The 22,186-nt window shown below is 38.6% G+C and overlaps 1 protein-coding gene across 4 annotated transcripts in view; it reads right to left on the bottom strand.

Annotated features, from left to right (window-relative positions):
• HMCN1 (hemicentin 1) overlaps positions 1-22,186 on the bottom strand; it is a 529,724-nt gene that overhangs the window by 26,659 nt on the left and 480,879 nt on the right. For all 4 annotated transcript variants that reach the window (XM_068541417.1, XM_068541420.1, XM_068541418.1 and 1 more), the window contains 3 exons: positions 17,352-17,465; positions 3,341-3,466; positions 1,056-1,184 (listed from right to left, as the gene is read on the bottom strand). In XM_068541417.1, coding sequence (XP_068397518.1) covers positions 1,056-1,184; positions 3,341-3,466; positions 17,352-17,465 — 369 coding nt within the window. The remainder of the gene's footprint in view (positions 1-1,055; positions 1,185-3,340; positions 3,467-17,351; positions 17,466-22,186) is intronic.

The following is a 22,186-nucleotide window of genomic DNA, read 5'->3' as shown; positions in this document are numbered from 1 at the left end:
CAATTTCTGACATTCAGCTTCAAGTCAAATTAGTGAACAAATAAACACATTTCATTCTGCTAGGTCACTGTAATGACTGATCAAAATGTTAAATTATATACAAATTACAATATCTAAATAGAAGACTAAAATGATATATATTCCTGCTATTAAAAAGTATTTATTTTAAAAGCATTCATAATAATGATACTACATTAAACATTTTCTATGCGCAAAGTACTATGCTAGGGACTACATAAAGACAGAGCTAAGTCTTTATGGAAGAATTTGCTATAAAGAATTAAATAGACAACCAAGGCATCCAATTTTAAAAGTATTGATATAATAGCATGCAAACCAAAGGCCAGTATTTAAAAGCTCACACAATTTTTTTTCTGCATGTAAATGTAAATATTCTAAGGTGAAATATAATTTTATAGGTCAGTTTCTTGATTGTAAATGTATTAATTAAAAAAAAGCATATGGTTACCTTCTTATAGACATCTTCTACTATCGTTACCTGCCTTACTTTACATTCAACTATAACTAAGATGGAAACAAATAGGCAATTGGGAGAATTAAATGAGATTCTTAGCACAGGGAATGGCATATAGTATGCACAAAACATGATAGATAAAGTAATAATTATCAATTCACTTAAATTGTGTGTTCACATTTTAATCCTTCATAACTAAACCTTCATAGTACATACAGATATACTTCATATTCAAATAAAATGTATCTATGCAAACATTTACATCACATGCATAGAGAGATAATCAATGAGCTAATCTTCATAATTAAGTTGTCGTGGTAATTATACCACAGCCTCACTTTGATACGTATAGTGCATAGTAAGCACTCCGTAAGTAGTTATTATTATCACTTGAAAGTCAGTGTAAATTGAGTTCAATATGAAGTCTCTAAGAAGTAATTCAACTTATGTAATGGACTACTTAAGCCAACTTACAAATCTAATTGTAGCAAGAAAGTATTTGAGGATAGAGTGGTCCTAACCAAGCTGGTAAAATAGTTACCCAGCCTTTATTACTCAATAAGAGTTCCTGTTAACTTACCCATACAGGGTCTTCCAATTCCTTGAGACCGGTAACCTCTTGGACATACACAACGATAGCTGCCTCTCATATTCTCACATATCTGGTTATATCTGCACTGATGGGTCCCATCTCTACACTCATCAATATCTAGAGACATGGAAGGCAATAAAAAGCAATAACATTTCCTATTTCAAAACCTAAAGTCATTATATTTATTTATTTATTTATTGTTTAACATCTTTATTGGAGTATAATTGCTTTACAATGTTGTGTTAGTTTCTGCTTTATAACAAAGTGAATCAGCTATACATATACATATATCCCCATATCCCCTCCCTCTTGCATCTCCCTCCCACCCTCCCTATCTCACCCCTCCAGGTGGTCACAAAGCACTGAGCTGATCTCCCTGTGCCATGCGGCAAGTCACTATATTTAAAATGAACATTTTAATTGCTTAGAACGTTGCATTTCTCACCACGTGGTTGAGACCTGGAGTCAGAAAACCTGGGTTCAAGTCCCAGCTCTGCCACTTGTTAACGGGCCCCTTTTCCTCTTCTTGCTCCCTACTACGGGAAGAGTTTTCTTCTCAGCTTTCCCCCCTTCACTATATCCCTCCTTTTTTGGCCATCCTATTTATATTAGTGACTCTAGTGAGCTTGCTGATGTGGACTTAACAGCAACATTTCCACATTGCTACTTATCCACAGTCCCAAATTTCTAGCTGTTGGCTGCTCATCTCCAATGCCAAGTTTTACTAGTACTTCAAACTCAGCATGTCTCCAGTATCTTATCACTACTCCCTGATTTATAATAACAGTATTCTTTTATCCCCAGTCAACCTGGCTGTGAACCTCAGAGTTATCTTTAAACCTATTCTGTTTCCAAGATTGGGTAATTCTACTTCCTTCAAACAAACCCATATATCCCCACTTTCCATTTCCTCATTTAGCTATATTTTTGCTGTAGCTTCTTAAACATCTTCTGATATTTCAGCTTCTCTCATTTCTAATTAATCTTATACATAATTACAGAATCAATATTCTTAAAAATACTTAGTTACACATAACTGCATATGATGCTGTGAGTTGGCTACTATTCTTAGGAATTAAGAAAAATATTTACCTATATCCATATTGCTGAGGAGTCTTTGAAATCTGATAGTCCACCCCCCCTTACTATTTTTTTTAATTATACTAAATTTCCATTTACCTCAACTAGTATCAACAAGTGGTCAATACTCCCTCATTTATATCTACACCCTCCCCTCACTCTTATATTATTTTGAAACAAATCCAAGACAGATTGTAACTTTATTAATAAATACTTCAGTATGAAATTCTTAAAATGTCCCATTTTTTAAAATGAGAAACTTAAACTCAAATTTCTGTGTCATCTTAAGACTTGTTCAAGGTCAGATAGCTGTCAAGAAGGGAGGATGAATTTTAACATGTTTTCTCTAAATCCAGCTCTTTCCCCCTCATACAGGGCTATTTATCTTTCCTTTTTCTACCACCTCCATCTATTAACATTCCATTCAAGACTATATTTAAATGTGATCACTTCTATGACACTGCTGATAGTCACTCCTATTAGATATGATCATTCGTTCGAGTACTCTGGTACAATTTTATTTGTACCTCTTTTATGATATTTCATCCCAACTTGAATAATAGTTTTTTTTTTTTTTCTTTTGGTGAGGGGAGTGGAGTTGGCCCATCTATCCCAGTTGATTGTAAGTACATGAGAGCAGGAATGCTATCAGTTTCAGTTTTGTACATTGTGCAGTTCATAGTTCTGCTAACTATGGCAGACTGGTACAGAATAGGCACACAAAGAACAAACTTAGGGAGAAATATAATTTACTTTATTGCCTGGTAATTGATTTGACATTTAAAGAATATTTAGTTTTAAAATAATTATATTTTGAACTTTTAATAAATCTCTACAAACATAATTTTTTTCTTAACCCTTCCAATGAAATTCTTAGTATATATGCTAAATTTCATATTAGAAATTATATGACATAATATTAATGTATGTGGATAAACTATATAAACCAATTGTGTAACTGATGGGAGCTCAAAATGGGCTATGTCTCCCTGGTGAGCTTTCATTTCCTGGTACAGCCATGACCCTGGGACCCCAGAGCTCAACAATACTAGAAGTTGGGAGTAAAAACCTATAGAAAAAGATATTTCCTTGTTAGATTAAATTTATTCTAATCATTAGTTTTAAGAATGGATGCCTTATTTGGCTTGTTGATGGTAAATGAATCTCAGTCACTGAGATAGCCAGACACTCACCAATGCAGGTTCCGTTTTCTGCCTTGGTCATTCCGTTTGGACAAAGATCAATGCATTTATAGCCACCGCGGGTGTTCTTGCAGTGCTGATCTGGTCTGCATACATTCTGTCTACACTCATTTACATCTTGATAAAAGGACAAAGGTAATGCAGATTGAGAAAGTGATTTCTTCCGACTTTACGTAAAAATTATACCTTCAGATTTTAAGGATATCATAAACTAATATAGATGATTATATAATCATGGTGTAAGGTTACAGTGTTTAAATCAATCAAGTTATGTAAGTGTACTTTATTTTAAAACGTTTTGATAAAAATAAAAAACAAAATATTACTTCACATAGCTGGTAGCCATACCAACCACTTCCTCCTCCTGGAAAAAGAAAAATTATATATTTATACATTATATATAAGTATATATATATACATATACATTATGATTTTGTGAAAAAAATTGGTAATATAATAGGGGAAATGTTAAAAAAAATGGTTATGTAATTAGAAGATGAAACCTGTAATGTATAGCATTTGCTTCCATTTCATTTTTGCATGGATCACATACATGATGCATGGTATTACAATCCAGCCCAGGACACAGCACATGGATTAGATAAGGCACCATTAAGAAGTTAGAAAGGGGGCCGGAGGAGAGAAGATGGCGGAAGAGTAAGACGCGGAGATCACCTTCCTTCCCACAGATACAGTAGAAATACATCTACACGTGGAACTGCTCCTACAGAACACCCACTGAACGCTGGCAGAAAACGTCCGACCTCCAAAAAGGCAAGAAACTCCCCCCGTACTTGGGTAGGGCAAAAGAAAAAAGAAATAACAGAGACAAAAGAATAGGGATGGCACCTGCACCAGTGGGAGGGACCTGTGAAGGAGGAAAGATTTCCACGCACTAGGAAGCCCCTTCGCGGGCAGAGACTGCGGGTGGCAGAGGGGGGAAGCTTCGGAGCCACGGAGGAGAGCGCAGCCACAGGGGTGCGGAGGGCAAAGCGAAGAGGTTCCCGCACGGAGGAGCGGTGCCGACCAGCACTCTCCAGCCCGAGAGGCTTCTCTGCTCCCCCGCCGGGGCGGGCGGGGCTGGGAGCTGAGGCTCGGGCTTCGGTCGGATCGCAGGGAGAGGACTGGGGCTGGCGGCGTGAACACAGCCTGAAGGGGTTAGTGCGCCACAGCTAGCCGGGAGGGAGCCCGGGAAAAAGTCTGCAGCTGCCGAAGAGGCAAGAGACTTTTTCTTCCCTCTTTGTTTCCTGGTGCGCGAGGAGAGGGGATTCAGAGCGCCGCCTAAACGAACTTCAGAGACGGGCGCGAGCCGCAGCTAACAGCGCGGATCCCACAGCAACAGGGGCTCAGAGGAAAAAACGGAGAGACTCCCGCACAGAGGCTCGGCGCCGAGCAGCGCTCACCAGCCCGAGAGGCTTGTCTGCTCCCCCGCCGGGGCAGGCGGGGCTGGGAGCTGAGGCTCAGCTTCGGTCGGATCGCAGGGAGAGGACTGGGGCTGGCGGCGTGAACACAGCCTGGGGGGGTTGGCGCACCGCGGCTGGCTGGGAGGGAGACCGGGAGAAGGTCTGCAGCTGCCGAAGAGGCAGGAGACTTTTTCTTGCCTCTTTGTTTCGCTGGGCGCAAGGAGAGGGGATTCGGAGCGCCGCCTAAACGAACTCCAGAGAAGGGCGCGAGCCGAGCCGCGGCGATCAGCGCGGACCCCAGAGACGGGCGTGAGACGCTGGGGCTGCTGCTGCCGCCTCCAAAAAGCCTGTGTGTGAGCACAGGTCACTCTCCACACCGCCCCTCCCGGGAGCCGGTGCAGCCCGCCACTGCCAGGGTCCCATGATCCCCGGACAACTTCCCCGGGAGAACGCACTGCGCGCCTCAGGCTGGTGCAACGTCACGCCGGCCTCTGCTGCCGCAGGCTCGCCCCGCCTCCTCCGTACCCCTCCCTCCCCGCGGCCTGAGTGAGCCAGCGCCCCCGAAGCAGCGGCTCCTTTAACCCCGTTCTGTCTGGGCGGGGAATAGACGCCCTCAGGCGACCTACACGCAGAGGCGGGTCCAAATCCAAAGCTGAACCCCAGGAGCTGTGCGAACAGGGAAGAGAAGGGGAAATCTCTCCCAGCAGCCTCAGAAGCAGCGGATTAAAACTCCACAAACAACTTGATGTGCCTGCATCTGTTGAATACCTGAATAGACAACAAATCATCCCAAATTCAGGAGGTGGACTTTGGGAGCAGGATATATTAATTTTTCCCCTGTTCCTTTTTTTTTGTGAGTGTATATGTATATGCTTCTGGGTGAGATTTTGTCTGTATAGCTTTGCTTTACAATAGCTTTATTTTACTTCACTATATTATAGCCTCTTTCTTTCTTTCTTTCTATTTTTTCTCCCTTTTACTCTGAGCCGTGTGGACGAAAGGCTCTTGGTGCTCCAGCCAGGCATCAGGGCCGTGCCTCTGAGGTGGGAGAGCCAACTTCAGGACACTGGTCCACAAGAGACCTCCCAGCTCCACGTAATACCAAACGGCAAAAATCTCTCAGAGATCTCCATCTCAACATCAAGACCCAGCATCACTCAATGACCAGCAAGCTACAGTGCTGAACACCCTATGCCAAACAACTAGCAAGACAGGAACACAGCCCCATCCATTAGCAGAGAGGCTGCCTAAAATCATAATAAGGCCACAGACACCCCAAAATACACCACCAGACATGGATGTGCCCACCAGAAAGACAAGATCCAGCCTCATCCACCAGAGCTCAGGCACTAGTTCCCTACACCAGGAAGCCTACACAACCCACTGAACCAACCTTAGCCACTGGGGACAGATACCAAAAACAACGGGAACTACAAACCCGCAGTCTGTGAAAAGGAGACCCCAAACACAGTAAGATAAGCAAAATGAGACGACAGAAAAACACACAGCAGATGAAGGAGCAGGGTCAAAGCACACCAGACTTAACAAATGAAGAGGAAATAGGTAGTCTACCTGAAAAAGAATTCAGAATAATGATAGTAAGGATGATCCAAAATCTTGGAAATAGAATAGACAAAACGCAAGAAACATTTAACAAGGACGTAGAAGAACTAAAGAGGAACCAAGCAATGATGAAAAACACAATAAATGAAATTAAAAATACTCTAGATGGGATCAATAGCAGAATAACTGAGGCAGAAGAAAGGATAAGTGACCTGGAAGATAAAATGGTGGAAATAACTACTACAGAGCAGGATAAAGAAAAAAGAATGAAAAGAACTGAGGACAGTCTCAGAGACCTCTGGGACAACATTAAACGCACCAACATTCGAATTATAGGGGTCCCAGAAGAAGAAGAGAAAAAGAAAGGGACTGAGAAAATATTTGAAGAGATTATAGTTGAAAACTTCCCTAATATGGGAAAGGAAATAGTTAATCAAGTCCTGGAAGCACAGAGAGTCCCATACAGGATAAACCCAAGGAGAAACACGCCAAGACACATATTCATCAAACTGTCAAAAATTAAATATAAGGAAAACATATTAAAAGCAGCAAGGGAAAAACAACAAATAACACACAAGGGAATCCCCATAAGGTTAACAGCTGATCTTTCAGCAGGAACTCTGCAAGCCAGAAGGGAGTGGCAGGATATACTTAAAGTGATGAAGGAGAAAAACCTACAACCAAGGTTACTCTACCCAGCAAGGATCTCATTCAGATTCGATGGAGAAATTAAAACCTTTACAGACAAGCAAAAGCTGAGAGAGTTCAGCACCACCAAACCAGCTTTACAACAAATGCTAAAGGAACTTCTCTAGGCAAGAAACACAAGAGAAGGAAAACACCTACAATAACAAACCCAAAACATTTAAGAAAATGGGAACAGGAACATACATATCGATAATTACCTTGAATGTAAATGGATTAAATGCTCCCACCAAAAGACACAGGCTGGCTGAATGGATACAAAAACAAGACCCATATATATGCTGTCTACAAGAGACCCACTTCAGACCTAGAGACACATACAGACTGAAAGTGAGGGGATGGAAAAAGATATTCCATGCAAATGGAAATCAAAAGAAAGCTGGAGTAGCAATTCTCATATCAGACAAAAGAGACTTTAAAATAAAGACCATTACAAGAGACAAAGAAGGACACTATATAATGATCAAGGGATCGATCCAAGAGGAAGCTATAACAATTGTAAATATTTATGCACCCAACATAGGAGCACCTCAATACATAAGGCAAATACTAACAGCCATAAAAGGGGAAATCGACAGCAACACAATCATACTAGGGGACTTTAACACCCCACTTTCACCAATGGACAGATCATCCAAAATGAAAATAAATAAGGAAACACAAGCTTTAAATGATACATTAAACAAGATGGACTTAATTGATATTTATAGGGCATTCTACCCAAAAACAACAGAATACACATTTTTCTCAAGTGCTCATGGAACATTCTAAAGGATAGATCATATCTTGGGTCATAAATCAAGCCTTGGTAAATTTAAGAAAATTGAAATCGTATCAAGTATCTTTTCCGACCACAACGCTATGAGACTAGAGATCAATTACAGGAAAAGATCTGTAAAAAATACAAACACATGGAGGCTACACAATACACTACTTAATAACGAAGTGATAACTGAAGAAATCAAAGGGGAAATCAAAAAATACCTAGAAACAAATGACAATGGAGATACGACGACCCAAAACCTATGGGACGCAGCAAAAGCAGTGCTAAGAGGGAAGTTTATAGCAATACAAGCCTACCTCAAGAAACAGGAAACATCTCGAATAAACAACCTAACCTTGCACCTGAAGCAATTAGAGAAAGAAGAACAAAAAAACCCCAAAGCCAGCAGAAGGAAAGAAATTATAAAGATCAGGTCAGAAATAAATGAAAAAGAAATGAAGGAAACAATAGCAAAAATCAATGAAACTAAAAGCTGGTTCTTTGAGAAGATAAACAAAATTGATAAACCATTAGCCAGACTCATCAAGAGAAAAAGGGAGAAGACTCAGATCAATAGAATTAGAAATGAAAAAGGAGAAGTTACCACTGACACTGCAGAAATACAAAAGATCATGAGAGATTACTACAAGCAACTCTATGCCAATAAAATGGACAACCTGGAAGAAATGGACAGATTCTTAGAAATGCACAAACTGCCGAGACTGAACCAGGAAGAAATAGAAAATGAACAGACCAATCACAAGCACTGAAATTGAAACTGTGATTAAAAACCTTCCAACAAACAAAAGCCCAGGACCAGATGGCTTCACAGGTGAATTCTATCAAACATTTAGAGACGAGCTAACACCTATCATTCTCAAACTCTTCCAAAATACTGCAGAGGGAGGAACACTCCCCAACTCATTCTACGAGGCCACCATCACCCTGATACCAAAACCAGACAAAGACGTCACAAAGAAAGAACACTACAGGCCAATATCACTGATGAACATAGATGCAAAAATCCTCAACAAAATACTAGCAAACAGAATCCAACAGCACATTAAAAGGATCATACACCATGATCAAGTGGGGTTTATCCCAGGAATGCAAGGATTCTTCAATATACGCAAATCAATCAACGTGATACACCATATTAACAAATTGAAGGAGAAAAACCATATGATCATCTCAATAGATGCAGAGAAAGCTTTCGACAAAATTCAACACCCATTTATGATAAAAGCCCTGCAGAAAGTAGGCATAGAGGGAACTTTCCTCAACATAATAAAGGCCATATATGACAAACCCACAGCCAACATTGTCCTCAATGGTGAAAAACTGAAACCATTTCCACTAAGATCAGGAACAAGACAAGGTTGCCCACTCTCACCACTATTATTCAACATAGTTTTGGAAGTGTTAGCCACAGCAATCAGAGAGAAAAAGAAATAAAAGGAATCCAAATTGGAAAAGAAGAAGTAAAGCTGTCACTGTTTGCAGATGACATGATACTATACATAGAGAATCCTAAAGATGCTACCAGAAAACTCCTAGAGCTAATCAATGAATTTGGTAAAGTAGCAGGATACAAAATAAATGCACAGAAATCTCTTGCATTTCTATACACTAATGACGAAAAATCTGAAAGTGAAATTAAGAAAACACTCCCATTTACCATTGCAACAAAAAGAATAAAATATCTAGGAATAAACCTGCCTAAGGAGACAAAAGACCTGTATGCAGAAAATTATAAGACACTGATGAAAGAAATTAAAGATGATACAAATAGATGGAGAGATATACCATGTTCCTGGATTGGAAGAATCAACATTGTGAAAATGACTCTACCACCCAAAGCAATCTACAGATTCAATGCAATCCCTATCAAACTACCACTGGCATTTTTCACAGAACTAGAACAAAAAATTTCACAATTTGTATGGAAACACAAAAGACCCCGAATAGCCAAAGCAATCTTGAGAACGAAAAATGGAGCTGGGGGAATCAGGCTCCCTGACTTCAGACTATATTACAAAGCTTCAGTAATCAAGACAGTTTGGTACTGGCACAAAAACAGAAATATAGATCAATGGAACAGGATAGAAAGCCCAGAGATAAACCCACACACATATGGTCACCTTATCTTTGATAAAGGAGGCAAGCATATACAGTGGAGAAAAGACAGCCTCTTCAATAAGTGGTGCTGGGAAAATTGGACAGGTACATGTAAAAGTATGAAATTAGAACACTCCCTGACACCATGCACAAAAATAAACTCAAAATGGATTAAAGACCTAAGTGTAAGGGCAGACACTATCAAACTCTTAGAGGAAAACATAGGCAGAACACTCTACGACATACATCACAGCAAGATTCTTTTTGACCCAGCTCCCAGAGAAATGGAAATAAGAACACAAATAAACAAATGGGACCTAATGAAACGTAAAAGCTTTTGCACAGCAAAGGAAACCATAAACAAGACCAAAAGACAACCCTCAGAATGGGAGAAAATATTTGCAAATGAAGCAACTGACAAAGGATTAATCTCCAAGATTTACAAGCAGCTCATGCAGCTCAATAACAAAAAAACAAACAACCCAATCCAAAAATGGGCAGAAGACCTAAATAGACATTTCTCCAAAGAAGATATACCGATGGCCTACAGACACATGAAAGAATGCTCAACATCATTAATCATTAGAGAAATGCAAATCAAAACTACAACGAGATATCATCTCACACCGGTCAGAATGGCCATCATCGAAAAATCTAGAAACAATAAATGCTGGAGAGGGTGTGGAGGAAAGGGAACACTCTTGCACTGTTGGTGGGAATGTAAATTGATACAGCCACTATGGAGAACAGTATGGAGGTTCCTTAAAAAACTAAAAATAGAACTACCATACGACCCAGCAATCCCAATACTGGGCATATACCCTGAGAAAACCATAGGTCAAAAAGAGTCATGTACCAAAATGTTCATTGCAGCTCTATTTACAATAGCCAGGACATGGAAGCAACCTAAATGTCCATCGACAGATGAATGGATAAAGAAGATGTGGCACATATATACAATGGAATATTACTCAGCCATAAAAAGAAATGAAATGGAGGTATTTGTAATGAGGTGGATGGAGTTAGAGTCTGTCATACAGAGTGAAGTAAGTCAGAAAGAGAAAAACAAATACAGTATGCTAACACATATATACGGAATCTAAGGGGGAAAAAAAAAAAAAAAAAAAAAAGGCCATGAAGAACCTAGTGGCAAGACGGGAATAAAGACACAGACCTACTAGAGAATGGACTTGAGGATATGGGGAGGGGGTGGGGTGAGATGTGACAGGGTAAGAGAGTGTCATGGACATATATACACTACCAAATGTAAAATAGATAACTAGTGGGAAGCAGCCGCATAGCACAGGGAGATCAGCTCGGTGCTTTGTGACCACCTAGAGGGGTGGGATGGGGAGGGTGGGAGGGAGGGAGATGCAAGAGGGAAGAGAAATGGGAACATATTGTATATGTATAACTGATTCACTTTGTTATAAAGCAGAAGCTAACACACCATTGTAAGGCAATTATACTTCAATAAAGATGTTAAAAAAAAAAAAAAGAAGTTAGAAAGGGAGATTGGAACCGAGATGGCGGAGTAAAAGGATGTGCTATCACTCCCTCTTGTGAGAACACCAGAATCACAACTAGCTGCTGGACAATCATCAACAGGAAGACACTGGAACTCACCAAAAAAGATACCCCACATCCAAAGACAAAGGAGAAGCCACAATGAGTGGGTAGGAGGGGTGCAATCACAGTAAAATCAAATCCCGTAACTGCTGGGTGGGTGACTCACAGACTGGAGAACACTTATACCACAGAAGTCCACCCACTGGAGTGAAGGTTCTGAGCTCCACGTCAGGATTCCCAACCTGGGGGTCCAGCAACAAGAGGAGGAATTCCTAGAGAATCAGACTTTGAAGGCTACTGGGATTTGATTGCAGGACTTCAACAGAACTGGGGGAAACAGAGACTCCACTCTTGGAGGGCACACACAAAGTAGTGTGCACATCGGGACCCAGGGGAAGGAGCAGTGACCACAGGGGAGACTGAACCAGACCTACCTGCTAGTGTTGGGGGGTATCCTGCAGAGGCGGGGGGTGGCTGTGGCTCACCGTGGGGACAAGGACACTGGCAGCAGAAGTTCTGGGAAGTACTCCTTGGCGTGAGTCCTCCCAGAGGCTGCCATTAGCCCCACCAAAGAGCCCAGGTAGGCTCCAGCGTTGGGTTGCCTCGGGCCAAACAACCAACAGAAAGGGAACCCAGCCCCACCCATCAGCAGTCAAGCAGATTAAACTTTTACTGAGCTCTGCCCACCAGAGCAACAGTCAGCTCTACCCACCACCAGTCCCTCCCATCAGGAAATTTGCATAAGCCTCTTAGATAGCCTCATCCACCAGAAGCAAGAAGAACTACAATCCTGCAGCCTGTGGAACAAAAACCACATTCACAGAAAGATAGACAAGATGAAAAGGCAGAGGGCTATGTACCAGATAAAGGAACAAGATAAAACCCCAGAAACAAAACTAAATAAAGTGGAGATAGGCAACCTTCCAGAAAAAGAATTCAGAATACTGATAGTGAAGATGATCCAGGATCTCGGAATAAGAATGGAGGCAAAGATCAAGAAGATGCAAGAAGTGTTTAACAAAGACCTAGAAGAATTAAAGAACAAACAAACAGAGATGAACAACACAATAACTGAAATGAAAACTACACTAGAAGGAATCAATAGCAGAATAACTGAGTCAGAAGAACGGATAAGTGACCTGGAAGACAGAATGGTGGAATTCACTGCTGTGGAACAGAATAAAGAAAAAAGAATGAAAAGAAATGAAGACAGCCTAAGAGACCTTTGTGACAACATTAAACGCAACAACATATGCATTGTAGGGGTCCCAGAAGGAAAAGAGAGAGAGAAAGGACCAGAGAAAATATTTGAAGACATTATAGTCGAAAGTTTCCCTAACATGGGAAAGGAAATAGCCACCCAAGTCCAGGAAGCACAGAGAGTCCCATACAGGATAAACCCAAGGAGAAACACTCTGAGACACATAGTAATCAAATTGACAAGAATTAAAGACAAAGAAAAATTATTAAAAGCAACAAGGGAAAACAACAAACAGCATACAAGGGAACTCCCATAAGGTTAACAGCTGATTTCTCAGCAGAAACTCTACAAGCCAGAAGGGAGTGGCCTGATATAATTAAAGTGATGAAAGGGAAGAACCTACAACCAAGATTACTCTACCCGGCAAGGATCTCATTCAGATTCGATGGAGAAATCAAAAGCTTTACAGACAAGCAAAAGCTAAGAGAATTCAGCACCACGAAACCAGCTCAACAACACATGCTAAAGGAACTTTTCTAAGCGGGAAACACAAGAGAAGAAAAGGACCTACAAAAACAAACCCAAAACAATTAAGAAAATGGTCATAGGAACATACATATTGATAATTACCTTAAATGTGAATGGATTAAATGCTCCAACCAAAAGACACAGGCTCGCTGAATGGATGCAAAAACAAGATGCATATATATGCTGTCTACAGAAGACCCACTTCAGACTTAGGAACACAATCAGACTGAAAGTGAGGGGATGGAAAACGATATTCCACGCAAATGGAAATCAAAAGAAAGCTGGAGTAGCAATACTCATATCAGATAAAATAGACTTTAAAATAAAGAATGTTACAAGAGACAAGGAAGGACACTACATAATGATCAAGGGATCAATCCAAGAAGAACGTATAACAATTATAAATATATATACACCCAACATAGGAGCACCTCAATACATAAGGCAACTGCTCACAGCTATAACAGAGGAAATCGACAGTAACACAATAATAGTGGGGGACTTTAACACCTCACTTATACCAATGGACAGATCATCCAAAATGAAAATAAATAAGGAAACAGAAGCTTTAAATGACACAATAGACCAGATAGATTTAATTGATATTTATAAGACATTCCATCCAAAAACAGCAGATTACACTTTCTTCTCAAGTGCACATGGAACATTCTCCAGGATAGATCACATCTTGGGTCATAAACCAAGCTTCAGTAAATTTAAGAAAATTGAAATCATATGAAACATCTTTTCTGACCACAACGCTAGAAATCAATTACAAGGAAAAAAACGTAAAAAACACAAACACATGGAGGCTAAACAATACGTTACTAAATAACCAAGAGATCACTGAAGAAATCAAAGAGGAAATCAGAAAATACCTAGAGACAAGTGACAATGAAAACACGATGATCCAAAACCTATGGGATGCAGCAAAAGCAGTTTTAAGAGGGAAGTTTATAGCTACATAATCCTACCTTAAGAAACAAGAAAAATCTCAAATAAACACTCTAAACTTACACCTAAAGGAACTAGAGAAAGAAGAACAAACAAAACCCATTGTTAGCAGAAGGAAAGAAATCATAAAGATCTGAGCAGAAATAAATGAAATAGAAACAAAGAAAACAATAACAAAGATCAAAAAACTAAAAGCTGGTTCTTTGAAAAGATAAACAAAATTGATAAACCATTAGCCAGACTCATCAAGAAAAAGAGGGACAGGAATCAAACCAATAAAATTAGAAATGAAAAAGGAGAAGTTACAACAGACACTGCAGAGATACAAAGCATCCTAAGAGACTACTACAAGCAACTCTATGCCAATAAAAAGGACAACCTGGAAGAAATGGACAAATTCTTAGAAAGGTATAACCTTCCAAGACTGAACCTGGAAGAAATAGAAAATATGAACAGAACAATGACAAGTAATGAAATTGAAACTGTGATTAAAAATCTTCCAACAAACAAAAGTCCAGGACCAGATGGCTTCACAGGTGAATTCTATCAAACATTTAGAGAAGAGCTACCTAACACCCATCCTTCTCAAACTCTTCCAAAAATTTGCAGAGCAAGGAACACTCCCAAACTCATTCTATGAGGCCACCATCACCCTGATACCAAAACCAGACAAAGATACTACAAAAAAAGAAAATTACAGACCAATATCACTGATGAATATAGATGCAAAAATCCTCAGCAAAATACTAGGAAACAGAATCCAACAACACATGAAAAGGATCATACACCATGATCAAGTGGGATTTATCCCAGGGATGCAAGGATTCTTCAATATACGCAAATCAATCAGTGTGATACACCATATTAACAAATTGAAGCAGACAAACCATATGATCATCTCAATAGATGCAGAAAAAGCTTTTGACAAAATTCAACACCAATTTATGATAAAAACTCCAGAGCGCGCATAGACGGCACCTACCTCAACATAATAAAGGTCATATATGACAAAGCCACAGCAAACATCATTCTCAATGGTGAAAAACTGAAAGCATTTTCTCTAAGATCAGGAATGAGACAATGTTGCCCATTCTCACCACTATTATTCAACATAGTTTTGGAAGTCCTAGCCATGGCAATGAGAGAAGAAAAAGAAATAAAAGGAATACATATTGGAAAAGAAGAAGTAAAACTGTCACTGTCTGCAGATGACATGATACTATACATAGAGAACCCTAAAGATGCCACCAGAAAACTACTAGAGCTAATCAATGAATTTGGTAAAGTTGCAGGATACTAAATTATTGCACAGAAATCTCTTGCATTCCTATACACTATTGATGAAAAATCTGAAAGAGAAATTAAGGAAACACTCCCATTTACCATTGCAACAAAAAGAATACAATACCTAGGAATAAACCTAGGGAGACAAAAGACCTGTATGCAGAAAACTATAAGACATTGATGAAAGAAATTAAAGATGATACCAACAGATGGAGAGATATACCATGTTCTTGGATTGGAAGAATCAATATTGTGAAAATGACTATATTACCCAAAGCAATCTACAGATTCAATGCAATCCCTATCAAATTACCAATGGCATTTTTTACAGAGCTAGAACAAAATATGTTAAAATTTGTATGGAGACACAAAAGACCCCGAATAGCCAAAGCAGTCTTGAGGGCCAAAAACGGAGCTTGAGGAATCAGACTCCATGACTTCAGACTATAATATAAAGCTACAGTAATGAAGACAATATGGTACTGGCACAAAAACAGAAACATAAATCAATGGAACAAGATAGAAAGCCCAGAGGTAAACCCACACACCTATGGTCAACTAATCTATGACAAAGGAGGCAAGGATATACAATGGAGAAAAGACAGCCTCTTCAATAAGTGGTGCTGGGAAAACTGGACAGCTACATGTAAAAGAATGAAATTAGAACACTCCCTAACACCATCCACAAAATTAAACTCAAAATGGATTTGAGACCTAAATGTAAGACCGGACACTATAAAACTCTTAGAGGAAAACATAGGAAGAACACTCTTTGACATAAATCACAGCAAGATCTTTTTTGATCCACCTCCTAGAGTAATGGAAATAAAAACAAAAATAAACAAATGGGACCTAATGAAACTTCAAAGCTTTTGCACAGAAAAGGAAGCCATAGACAAGATGTAAAGAGAACCTTCAGAATGGGAGAAACTATTTGTAAACGAATCAGTGGACAAAGGATTAATCTGTAAAATGTACAAACAGCTCATGCAAGTCAATATTAAAAAAACAAACAACCCAATCCAAAAATGGGCAGAAGACCTAAATAGACATTTCTCCAAAGAAGACATACAGATGGCCAAGAAGCACATGAAAAGCTGCTCAACATCACTAATTATTAGAGAAATGCAAATCAAAACTACAGTGAGGTATCACTTCACACCAGTTAGAATGGGCATCATCAGAAAATCTACAAACAACAAATGCTGGAGAGGGTGTGGAGAAAAAGGGACCCTCTTGCACTGTTGGTGGGAATGTAAATTGATACAGCCACTATGGAGGACAGTATGGAGGTTCCTTAAAAAACTAAAAATAGAATTACCATATGATCCAGCAATCCCACTACTGGGCATATACCCAGAGAAAACCAGAATTCAAAAAGACACATGCAGCCCAATGTTCATTGCAGCACTATTTACAATAGCCAGGTCATGGAAGCAACCTAAATGCCGATCGACAGATGAATGGATAGAGAAGTTGTGGTATATATAAAGAATGGAATATTACTCAGCCATAAAAAGGAATGAAATTGAGTCATTTGTTGAGACGTGGATGGATCTAGAGACTGTCATACAGAGTGAAGTAAGTCAGAAAGAGAAAAACAAATATCGTATATTAACGCATATATGTGGAACCTAGAAACATGGTACAGATGAACCAGTTTGCAGGGCAGAAATAGAGACGCAGATGTAGAGAACAAACGTATGGACACCAAGTGGGGAAAGCGGTGGGGTGGTGGTGGTGGTGGTGTAATGAATTGGGAGATTGGGACTGACATGTATACACTGATGTGTATAAAACTGATGACTAATAAGAACCTGCTGTATAAAAAAATAAATAAAATAAAATTCAAAAATTAAAAAAAAAAAAAGTTACAAAGTTGTCACTGCTTTGAATTCATAGTCCTCTCCTTACCCACGCATTTTCTGCCTTTGAGGTGATACCCAGGTTCACATCCACAGTGAAAACTTCCTATGGCATTGAAACAGTGGTGGTGACAGGGGCTGGATTCTTGACATTCATTAATATCTGTTAAAGAAAACAAAACTTGCTTTACATGCTGTTAGAAAACTTGGGTTAATTTACCCCAAATGTTAAATATTTTAGTGATCATTATGTTTAAGATCTTTCCTAAAAAGAATCCAATTGAAGTGCTCTCAAAGGATCTGCTAGATAATTGATAGAATTAACTGCTGGAGAGGGTTATTCTCTTCAACACTACTACAAGGTAGAAGTTTGCTGATGATTCAGAACTATGTTGACGCAAAACTTCTCTACTTTAACTATTTTATTTACCATATGGCTCCCATTCCAGTTTCTAGGAACTTTTATTCCTGGAGTGTTGCTGACAGACTGGAGTACTGAAGGTAGAATAATAATAATAATAATAATAAAAAAGTTAAGTCTTCTGCAACAACTTTTGCAATTTGACCCTTCTTCCCAATTTTTGCTGCTATTAGTCTGATGCGGGTGTTTATCACCTTGCATTCGAATGACTGCAGCAACTTTAACTTTTCTCCTCATCTGTAGTCACTGCCAAATTAATCTTCCCAAACACCATCTGGGTCATAGTGCAATGGAAAAAAAACCTGTAGGCATGAATTCCCCAAACTTGTGTGCAGTTGCCTGTATTTTGTAACTTCTCCCCTTTCCTTTCTTTCATTCCAGAGAAAGGGAGACCACTCCTTCCATTTAAGAAGAGTTCCTCTATTTGAGTTTTTGATTTCTGCAGCCCATCTCCTCCTTCCTCATCACTATGACTGTGGTCCACTGATCATTCCCTCCTCTTCTGTAATTGTTTTTAATAAATTTATTTATCTCTTCTGTATTTTTAACGCCCTTCTCCTTACTGTCATCTTTCCCACAACCCTGTAGACATAATCAAATCTTTCCTATCCCAACAAAATCCCTCTCTCAGGTCTCTACTCACCTCAAGCTCCTGCCACTTTTCTATTGTTCTATTACAAACCCTCAAAAGAACAATCTCACCATATTTTAGGCTCTTCATGTTCTAATCTTACATTCCCAAGTTCGAGATTTCCAATGTCTTATTTTGTTCTTGTTTTCTATTTCAGATCTTCTAATTTAATCTTTCAAAATCTGTACGTCACACAAATGCACAAATGTGATAACATATTTTTTAAATTTAATTTTTATTTTATATTGGGCTACAGTTGATTTACAATGTTGTGTTAGTTTCAGGTGTACAGCCAAGTGGTTCAGTTGCACATATACATATATCCATTCTTTTTCAGACTCTTTTCCCATATAGGTTATTACAGAACACTGAGTAGAGTTCCCTGTGCTATACAGTAGGTCTTTGTCAATTACCTATTTTATATATATTAGTGTGTATATGTTAATCCCAAACTCCTAACATATCCCTCCCCCCACCTTTGGTAACCATAAGTTTGTTTTCAAAGTCTGTGAGTCTGTTTGTTCCGCAAATAAGTTCATTTGTATCATCTTTTTAGATTCCACATATAAGTGATATCATATACTATTTATCTTTCTCTTTCTGACTTACTTCACTTAGTATGATAATCTCTAGGTCCATCCATGTTGCTGCAAATGACATTATTTCATTCTTTTTTATGGCTGAGTAATATTCCTTTGTATATACGTGCCACATCTTCTTTATCCATTTCTCTGTCAATGGACATTTAGCCATTCCATATCTTGGCTATTGTAAATAGTGCTGAAATGAACATGGGGGTGCATGCATCTTTTCGAAGTATGGTTTTCTCTGGATATATGTATGGTTTCTCCATACATACTGTTTTCCATAGTGGTTGTACCAGTTTACATTCCTACCAACAGTGTAGGAGGGTTCCCTTTTCTCCACATCGTCTCTAGCATTTATTATTTGTAGACTTTTTAATGGTGGCCATCCTGACTGGCGTGAGGTGATACCTCATTGGAGTTTTGGTTTGCATTACTCTAATAATTAGTGATATTTAGCATCTTTTCATGTGCTTTTTGGCTATCTGTATGTCTTCTTTAGAGAAATGTATATTTAGATCTTCTGCCCATTTTTTTGATTAGGTTGTTTGTTTTTTCATATTGAGCTGCATGAGCTGTTTGTATATTTTGAGGTTTATCCCTTGTCGGTCACTTTTTTTGCAAATATTTTCTCCCATTCTGTGGGTTGTGTTTTCATTTTGTTTATGATTTCCTTTGCTGTGCAAAACATTTAAGTTTAATTAGGTCCTATTTGTTTATTTTTGTTTTTATTTTCATTACTCTAGGAGGTGGATCCAAAAAGATGTTGCTGCGATCTATGTCAAAGAGTGTTCTTCCTATGTTTTCCTCTTAAGAGTTTTAGAGTATCTGGTCCTACATTTAGATCTTGAATGCATTTTGAGTTCATTTTTGTGTATGGTGTTAGAGAATGTTTTAATTTCATTATTTTACATGTAGCTGTCCAGTTTTCCCAGCACCACTTATTGAAGAGACTGTTTTTTTTCCATTGCATAGTCTTGCCTCCTTTGTCATAGATTAATTGACCATAGGTTGTGTGGGTTTATTTCTGGGCTTTCTATCCTGTTCCATTGACCCATATTTCTGTTTTTGTGCCAGTACTATACTGTTTTGATTACTGTAGCTTTGTGGTATAGTGTGAAGTTAGGGAGCCTGATTCCTCCAGCTCTGTTTTTCTTTCTCAGGATTACTTTGGCTATTCAGGGACTTTTGTGTTTCCATACAAATTTAAAAATTTTTTTGCTCTACTTCTGGGAAAAATGCCATTGGTAATTTGATAGGGATTGCATTGAGTCTGTAGATAGCTCTGAGTAGTACAGTCATTTTGACAGTATTGATTCTTCCAATCCAAGACCACAGTATATCTTTCCATCTGTTTGTGCCATCTTCAATTTCTTTCATCAGCATTTTATAGTTTTCAGAGTACAGGTCTTTTGCCTCCTTAGGTATGCTTATTCATAGGTATTTAATTCTTTTTGATGCGATGGTAAATGAGACTGTTTCCTTAATTTCTTTTTCTGATCTTTCATTGTTAGTGTATAGAAATGCAACAGATTTCTGTGTATTAATTTTGTATCCTGCAACTTTACCAAATTCATTGAGCTCTAGTAGTTTTCTGGTAGCAAAATCTTTAGGATTTTCTCTGTATAGTATCACGTTACCTGCAAACAGTAACAGTTTTACTTTTCCTTTTCCAATTTGGATTCCTTTTACTTCTTTTTCTTCTCTGATTGCCATGGCTAGGACTTCTAAAAGTATATTGGATAAAAGTGGCGAGAGTGGACATCCTTGTCTTGTTCCTGACCTTAGAGGAATGCTTTCAGTTTCACCACTGAGTATGATGTTAGCTGTGGGTTTGTCATATATGACCTTTTTATGTTGAGGTAGGTTCTCTCTATGCCCCCTTTCTGGAGCATTTTTATCATAAAGGGGTGTTGAATTTTGTCAAAGTTTTCCTGCATCTATGGAGATGATCATATGGCTTTTATTCTTCAATTTGTTACTGTGGTGTATCATACTGATTGATTTGTGCATACTGAAAAATCCTTGTATCCCTGGGATAAATCCCAATTGATCGTGGTGTATGATCCTTTTAATGTATTGTTGAATTCAGTCTGCTAGTGTTTTGTTGAGGATTTTTGCGTCTATGTACATCAGTGATATTGGCCTGTAATTTTCTTTTTTTGTAGTATATTTATCTGGTTTTGGTATCAGGGTGATGCTGGCCTCATAGAATGAGTTTGGGAGTGTTCCTTCCTCTGCAATTTTTTGGAAGAGTTTGAGAAGGATGGGTGTTAGCTCTTCTCTAAATGTTTGATAGAATTCACCTATGAAGCCATCTGGTCCTGGACTTCTGTTTGTTGGAAGATTTTTAATCACAGTTTCAACTTCAGTACTTGGGATTGTTCTGTTCATATTTCATATTTCTTCCTGATTCAGTCTTGGGAGATGGTACCTTCCTATGAATGTGTCTGTTTCTTGTAGGTTGTCCATTTTATTGGCATATAGTTGCTTGTAGTAGTCTCTCAGGATCCTTTGTATTTCTGTGGTGCCCACTGTAACTTCTCCTTTTTCATTTCTAATTTTATTGATTTGGGCCCTTTCCCTTTTTTTTCTTGATGAGTCTGTCTAAAGGTTTATCAATTTTGTTCATCTTTTCAAAGAACCAGCTTTTAGTTTCTTTGATCTTTTCTATTGTTTTCTTCATCTCTATTTCATGTATTTCTGCTCTGATCTTTATGATTCCTTTCCTTCTACTAACTTTGGCTTTTGTTTGTTCTTCTTTTTCTAGATGCTTTAGGTGTAAGTTTAGGTTGTTTTATTTGAGATTTTTCTTGTTTCCTGAGGTAACATTATATTGCTATAAACTTCCCTCGTAAACTGCTTTTGCTGCATCCCAAAGTTGTTGGATTGTTGTGTGTTTGTTTTCATTTGTCTCTAGGTATTTTTTGATTTCCTCTTTGATTTCTTCAGTGATCCATTGGTTGTTTAGTAACATATTATCTAGCCTCCAGGTGTTTCTGTTTTTAGCAGTTTTTTTTTTCTTGTAGTTGATGTCTAACCTCATAGCGTTGTGGTTGTAAAAGATGCTTAATTTCAGTTTTCTTAAATTTACTGAGGTTTGCTTTCTGGCCCAGCATGTGATCTATTGTGGAGTATGTTCCATGTGAACTTGAAAAGAATGTGTAATCTGCTGATTTTGGATGGAGTGCTTAAATATTAATTAAGTCCATCTTGTCTAATGTGTCATTTAAGGGCTGTGTTTCCTT

This window comes from Eschrichtius robustus, chromosome 3 (genome assembly GCF_028021215.1).
Source record: "Eschrichtius robustus isolate mEscRob2 chromosome 3, mEscRob2.pri, whole genome shotgun sequence".
NCBI lineage: Eukaryota > Metazoa > Chordata > Mammalia > Artiodactyla > Eschrichtiidae > Eschrichtius > Eschrichtius robustus.
The sequence above is the reverse complement of the archived record's forward strand: the minus strand, read 5'-3'. Positions and strand labels throughout refer to the sequence as shown.